This window comes from Alligator sinensis, unplaced genomic scaffold, assembly GCF_000455745.1.
Source record: "Alligator sinensis unplaced genomic scaffold, ASM45574v1 scaffold707_1, whole genome shotgun sequence".
Lineage (NCBI taxonomy): Eukaryota > Metazoa > Chordata > Crocodylia > Alligatoridae > Alligator > Alligator sinensis.
Genome location: NW_005842065.1, coordinates 1,945,953 through 1,953,107, shown reverse-complemented (window position 1 = coordinate 1,953,107; position 7,155 = coordinate 1,945,953). Strand labels below are relative to the sequence as shown.

General features: G+C 62.2%; 1 protein-coding gene across 1 annotated transcript in view; it reads left to right on the top strand.

The window, feature by feature from the left end:
* Positions 1-6,832, top strand: part of SLC25A23 (solute carrier family 25 member 23) — a 10,705-nt gene extending 3,873 nt beyond the window's left edge. The window contains exons 4-10 of the mRNA XM_014519871.2: positions 658-769; positions 2,795-2,953; positions 3,075-3,227; positions 3,626-3,733; positions 4,098-4,265; positions 4,408-4,558; positions 4,744-6,832. Of these exons, the coding sequence (XP_014375357.1) occupies positions 658-769; positions 2,795-2,953; positions 3,075-3,227; positions 3,626-3,733; positions 4,098-4,265; positions 4,408-4,558; positions 4,744-4,928 (1,036 nt within the window). The 3' untranslated portion in view covers positions 4,929-6,832. The remainder of the gene's footprint in view (positions 1-657; positions 770-2,794; positions 2,954-3,074; positions 3,228-3,625; positions 3,734-4,097; positions 4,266-4,407; positions 4,559-4,743) is intronic.
* Positions 6,833-7,155: the final 323 nt, after the last annotated feature.

Sequence of the window (7,155 nt, the reverse complement as noted above, 5' to 3'; positions counted from 1 at the left end):
GGGATGCGCCCAGCACCCCCCTCCTTACATTCTCCTGGGACCCTCTATACTGCAAAGATGCCCTAGGCCCCCAGACACCCCTGTATTCCTGCCCCCTTTCCCATAGTGCCCCCCACCCCCTCTGGGACCCCCTCTCTGGCCCCCACACCCTTGGGACCTGCCCCCAAGCCCTGCTGGAGTCTCCCCCCCGATGGCTTCCACTAGCGGGGGTTAGATCAAGGGGGGCTGGGAGCCTGGACACCTGGGTTCAATCCCTGTTCTGGGGGGTAGTGGGGGCTGAGAGCCCAGATGCCTGGGTTCTCTGGGAGGAGAGTGTGGGACTGGGAGCACAGACACCTCATTTCTCTTCCTGCTCTGGGAAGGGAGTAGGGACTGGTGGGTTAGAACAAGGGGAACTGGGAATCCAGACACCTGGGTTCTCTTCGCAGCTCTGGGAGGGGCGGTGGGGATGGCCTGGGAGCCCGGATGCCTGGGTCCCTTGGCCAAGTCTTCCCTGTAGGGCGGAGTCCTGCCACAGCTGCAGCCCCGAGATAACCCAGTCCTGCGGCAGGGGGGGTCAGGCAGGGCCGTGGCCTTGGCCTTGGCCGTGGCCTTGGCCATGGCAGGGGCAGCCCCAGGCCCCAGTGCAGCCCTCATGGGGTCGGGGGGTGGCGGCAGCGTGGACCGGGATGGCACCATGACCATCGACTGGCAAGAATGGCGTGACCACTTCCTGCTGCACCCGCTGCACGACATGGAGGCCGTGGTGCACTACTGGAAGCACTCCATGGTGAGCCCCCACTTGCCTCATCTTGGGGAGGAGTGGGAGCCCAGACTCCTGGATTCCCTTGCTGGGGGCTGCTGGAGGCAAGGAGAAAGGGGAACTGGATGCCAGGATTCCAGGGTTTGGTTGCTGCCTCTGAGGAAGGCAGAAGGTGGGTCCAGGAGGGAGGGACCTGGAGCCCAGACTCCTGAGTTCCGTTCCCAGGGTTGGGGAAGCTGCGGTTGCATCCAGCTCTGGGGTGGAGCCAGGAGGAAGGTAGGGGCTGGGCTCTGGCCTGACACTGTGACACTTAAGTAGCTTGGGGAGGCTGGGGGAGGGAGGAAGGTGACACTCCTGAGCCAAGCAGCAGTGGTCAGGGGTGGGGGGATCCCATTCCCCCCCAGCCGTATCCCAATCACCCTCCATCTCCATGTTCCAGGGCTCTGGCCTGGGGTCAGGGAGGGCTTCCCCTCCACCTCCCCTTGTCCTGGGGCTGGTCCTATCGGGGACTGGAGATGTCACCTCAGAAGCTCATCTAAGAGGGAGGGAGGCTGAGAGCCAGTGGGGCTTGCTGCCCAGACTCCTGGGTTCTCTGGTCAGGCCAGGTGGAGATTACAGGTTATAATTAACTGGGTTGATCCCCTGGCAGGGACTGGGGGCGGGGGTCATGTCCTGCCTCCAGCATCATGGGAACAAGCAGGGGGGGCTCAGGATGGGGTGGAATGACCTGGGTCCCCACTCAGCAGGGAGTGGGGAATACTGGTTAGAGCCCTGATGCCTGGGTTCCACCCCTGAGTTTGGGAAGAGGGTGGAGATGAGTAGTTAGAACAGTGTTGGGGGCAGGGGTGGGTCTGGGAGCCGGGATACCTGGGTTATGTCATGAGCTCTGGGAGTGGAAGGGGGTCTCATGCTTAGAGCAGGCCAGATGGGACACCTGGGTCCTATCCCAGATTAGAGAGGGAGTGGGAGTCTTGGAAGCCAGAACTCCTGGGTTCCTCCTTCCTCAGCTCTGGGGGATGGAGGGGCCTGGACTCCTCAGTTCCCTCCCCAGCTCCCCTTTGCACCCTTTGCACCCTGTGGCAGTCACCCCATCCTCCACCACCCCCCTTGCATTTTTCCCCTTTGGTGACGCAGGAGGTGGGCGGAAGGGAGGGATGAGCTGAGCAACCCCCAGCTTTGATTGAGCATCTGCCTGGCTGATCCCATTAGGGGGATTTCATGGGGTTTATTGCACAGCACTGCCCTGCACCTGCCCCACTGCCCTGTGCCTGCCATGGACAAGCTGGTGCCCCGACCCCTGCCAGACCCTGAGCTGGTAGGCTCCCAGACACCTGGGTTCCATCCCCAACTCTGGGAGGACACTGGGGGCTAGAGCTGGGGTGGGGGGAGCCTAGACACCTGGGTTCTATCCCAACTCTGGGCAAGGAGTGGGGTCTGGGGGGGGTGAGGTGGGGAGGGTGGTAGAACAGGGTGTGGGAGTTTGGGAGCTTGAACACCTGGGTTCTCCTTAATTTGAGGAGGGGAGGGGGGCCTAGTGGGTTAGAGTAGGAAAGATGAGAGACTTCCATCCCTTATGAGCCTCTTGGGGAGTCACCTGCCACCGCCACCCCCCCCCCAATTCACCCATCCTCCTCCACTCCCTGCTTTTGTTTCCCCAGCTGCCCCAGGGCCCCCCTACACACACTCTTCTAAGCCCTGAGCTGGGATCTAAGTTAATGGGACATTCAGGACATCTCCCCGCCCCCACCTGCAGATGCACCTGGTCTCCATGAGGGGGCATTGCTTCCATCCTGGGATGGGTTGGGTCTCAGCCCCCTCAGGTCCCATATTGGGGGGGACTGCTGGAGCACATATGGAAGGGACAGCCTCCCCCCACCCCCATCAGGGGCAAGGAGGCAGTTAGAGGTCAGGCTGTGGTCGAGCAGACCTGGGTGGGCCCTGATCTGGGCCGGGGGTGGAAGTGGAGCCAGGCCTGGTGTCCATTCTCAGAGCTCCCCGGGCTGGGGTTTGGGCTGTGGTCCTGATCCTGATCCCCGCCCCCACCACCACCAGGTCCTGGACATCGGCGAGAGCCTGACGGTGCCAGATGAGTTCTCAGAGAAGGAGAAGACAACGGGGATGTGGTGGAAGCAGCTGTTGGCTGGAGCCGCAGCCGGGGCTGTGTCCCGTACCGGCACTGCCCCCCTTGACCGCCTCAAAGTTTTCATGCAGGTACCACCCCCAGTGCTGCCTTTGACCCTGTGCCCCGTGCTGCACATCTACCTGGGGCAGTCCCAGCCCACTCCAAGGGCCGAGGACCTGACCTCTGAACTTAGGCATCTGCCCCCACCAGGTGCATGCCTCCAAGTCAAATGCAGTGAATGTGCTGGGGGGGCTGCAAGGGATGGTACGTGAGGGCGGCATCCGTTCGCTCTGGCGCGGCAACGGCATCAACGTCCTCAAGATCGCGCCGGAGTCGGCCATCAAGTTCATGGCCTACGAGCAGGTGGGGGCTGGGCTGGGCTGGGCTGAGCTGGGGGCGGGGGAGGAGGGCAGAGCAGGGTTGGGAAGGAGTAGCCGGTGGAGGGACACATCTCATGGACTGTCCAAGCTTTGGGTTTATCCCTTGTAGAACCTGTGTCCATCCCTGTTTCTCACCTCCCAGGCATCTGCTCACACAGGACTTTAATGCAGCTCCATTATAAAGGGAAACCCAGGTGTCCAGGCTCCTAGCCCTGCCCCACTTCCCACCCCCAGACCCCACACCCCTGCTAGAGCTGGGCTCCCAGCCCCTCTCCTAGAATCCGCACCCCCACCCCACCTTGAAGCCTGCCCCTCAGGGAAAGGGCTGGGGCACGCCCCAATCCATGATGCTGGGCAGGGGTGATTCTGTTTCTTCCCCAGATCAAGCGGGCAATTCGGGGGCAGCAGGAGACTCTGCGGGTGCAGGAGCGCTTCGTGGCCGGGTCACTGGCTGGTGCCACCGCCCAAACCATCATCTACCCCATGGAGGTAAGAGCTGAGGAAACGAGCAGGGGAACTGCCCCTGCCTCACCCCCAGTGCCTGCCTCCTGCCCTTGCTATAGCAGGGACCTCTCTGGGGTGTGTGGTGGCAACTGGGGATGCTGTGTTGCAGTGGGGGTGGTTTTGGGGGAGAAACGCCCTTCTCCCATCCCCAAATCTCCTTATCTCCTTACTTTCCAGCCTCCCTCCTAGGGCAGTGCCTACCCTTCACTTTCCTCCTCACTCCACCCCAGTCTCAGCCACATCTTAGCTCTCAGACCCTCCTGCTAAACAGCACTCCCAGGGGCAGCTGTTCTCCTCCCCTCCCCAGGGGTCTGCTGGTTCATGCCCCCTCCCTGATTTCATCCCCCAGGTACTGAAAACACGGCTGACGCTGCGGGCCACAGGGCAGTATGTGGGCGTAGCTGACTGTGCCCGCTCCATTTTGCGCCACGAAGGCATCCGGGCCTTCTACAAAGGCTACTTGCCCAACATGCTGGGCATCATCCCCTATGCTGGCATTGACCTGGCCATCTATGAGGTGGGACACAAACAGCACCAGGCACCCGGTCAGGGAGAGCCTGGGGGGCGAGGGGGGGTGGGGGAGGGGGAAGGCTGGAGAGCTTCTTCCTGGCAGCTGGAGACTACCCAGCCCCCATTTTCTGACCCTCCTCCTCCCCCAGACCCTGAAGAACGCCTGGCTGCAGAAGTATGGCAAGGACACGGCAGACCCAGGTGTCCTGGTGCTCCTGGCCTGTGGCACTGCATCCAGCACCTGCGGGCAGATTGCCAGCTACCCCCTGGCACTGGTCAGGACCCGAATGCAGGCACAAGGTGCCTATGTGCTATGTGGCTGTGACCCTGGTGCCTACCACATTCCTCCCCCAGAGGTGGCTGCAGCACCAGCCAGCTGCCTTGGGGATGCGATGAGGGGCTAGGGGGTGACTGGCTCCAGGCTTGACCACGTCTCATCTCCTCTCCTCTCCTCTCCTCTCCCCTCCCCCCACCCATTCCTGCAGCGTCAGTGGAGGGGGCCCCACCGGCCACAATGCGGGGGTTGTTCCGGCACATCGTGGCGCGTGAGGGGCTGCCGGGGCTGTACCGTGGCATCGCCCCCAACTTCCTGAAGGTCGTCCCAGCCGTCAGCATCAGCTACGTGGTCTATGAGAACATGAAGCAGGCACTGGGTGTGGTCTCCAGGTGAAGCTGTCACCCTCCTGGTGGGGGGCACCACACAGCCCTCCCCCACATGGCCTTCTGGAGCCCCTGCACCCTGGCTGGATCGGGGTAGAGAGTTGCAGGGGTGGGAGGGCAGGAGGCCTCCGCTCCCCTGCTGCTGCTCAGAGCTTGCTCCATATAAGTGGAGGCCTCCCAGGCAACACCCCACTGGTGGCTGCATGTCAGGGCCCTGGAAAGGGGCTGGAAGTCCCCAAGGTGGAGCTGCCTCCCTCTCCCCAATGCCAGAGCCACTCTGTCCATGCTGGATCCCAGCGAGAGATCCAGGCAATCAGCACTTGTCTGTGTAGAGACACTGAATCCCATCCTGGGATCCTACCTATCAGCAGTCACCTTGTGTGGGGACAACACTGGATCCCAGCTGGGGATCCACCCAATCAGCAATAATTTGTATACAGGCACTGTATCCTAGCCTGGAAATCCCACCTATCAGCACTTAGTGACAACACTGGATCCCAGCTTGGAATCCTGCCAGTCAGCACTTGCCTGCATGGTGATGACACTGGATCCCAGCCCAGAATCCACCAATCAGTGCTCAGCTCTGTGCAGGTGCTGGATCCTGGTAGGGAAATCCTGCCCCTTGAATCTGCTTCTGTAGTGATGTCACTGGATCCTGCCCATCAGCACTCCCCTACCTAAAGACACTGGGGGGGTCCCCACCCCCAACACAGGCCCCCAAAGCTCCATGCTCCCCTCCCCTTCTGACCCAAACTGGCCTGGAGACCAAGGGAGGAGCAGCAGGGGCCACTTGCTTCCCCCTCCCCCCGTGGAGCATGCACCCCTGCTTAGTTTGGAGGGACCCCCCCTCTACCTCCCACATCCCAGGTGCTGGGGCCCAATGAAGGAGCTGAGCTGAGTGGGAAGTGGGGGGTAACACTGTACATACATGCACTGACAGAGAACCCAGGCATACCACCCACCTCCTCCACCTCAGGATTCAGGCATCCAAGCACATGGAGGCAGCAGGTCACACACACACACACACACACACACACACACACACACACACACAGAGCGTCTCACCACCCCCCCACAACACCCCCCAGGCTAAAGACAAATGTGTGCATTGCCCCCCCCAACCTCAAGCCCCTTCCCCACTCTGTATATGTTGTATATTGATTGCACTGCATGTGTCCCAGTCCCCCTCTGACCCCCGTGGGGGGGCACATCCCTCTGCCTCCCCCGCCAGCAGGGGGCCCTGGGGGCAGTTTGCAAGGGCTATGGGGGAGGAGTCACCTTTGTTCCCCCCCCCAACATTCATTCCCCAGCCCTTGGTCCCATTCCCCGTTCTGGCAGGGCTACAGCCTGGGGGGAGTGGGTGAGAGGGGGTCGTGAACCCCCCCCCCACAGCCCAGCTCGGGTGGGGAATCGGGATCGGGCCGAGGATCACTGCACAGCGCCGCAATACCCTACACTGGCCACTAGGCAGCACCACACGGGCGCGGGGGGTGGGGCTTCCAGTCTCAGGCAGAATCGTACTCCCCTTCAGCAGGGGCAGGAGGAAAGGTGGGGCTGGGGTCGGAGGGATCAAAGCACGTAGCTGAGGACGCGGGAGATCGTGACGCGAGGAGGGAGGAAGAAACCCGAGGCGTGGGGCGACGCTTCTGGAGTGTTTTGCATAGCTAATGAATGTTAATGTTATGTAAATGAAGTTAGTGTTGTGTAGCTGATCCGTCCTACCATTGTGGGGCTGGGGAGGCAGCCCCCTCCCCCTTTCCAGCCTGGCACCCGGGGGCGAAGGGCCAGCAGGGGGTACTGCCTCCCACCGCCTTCCCCCGGCTGTTGGCGCCCCCTGCGGGCTGCCCCGGTGGACGGGGATCGCAAAGGGACAGCAATGAGGACAAAGCCGCTAATAAAGGGTTTGAAAACGTCGCGGCTCACTTGGGTTTTCGGGGCGGGCCGGAGCGAGGCATGGGGGCCAGAGGGGAGGGGGCTGGGGCGTCGTTCACACAGTCACACGCGTGATGCTCAAAGGACGTTTCCTCTTTACTCGGTGCCTGGCACTGCACAGCCAGGGGCTCTTTGCCCCCCCCCCCGGCGGGCCCTGATCCCAGCTGGACCCGTCTAAACCTGAAACCTCTGCCCTCCCCCCAGCACATACACACACTTCGGGGAGTGTATACATACACACGTTCCCGCCGGTGGGGGGAGGCGTTTAAATGGCAGGGGCTTGGGGGGGGGGGGGGGGTTTGGGC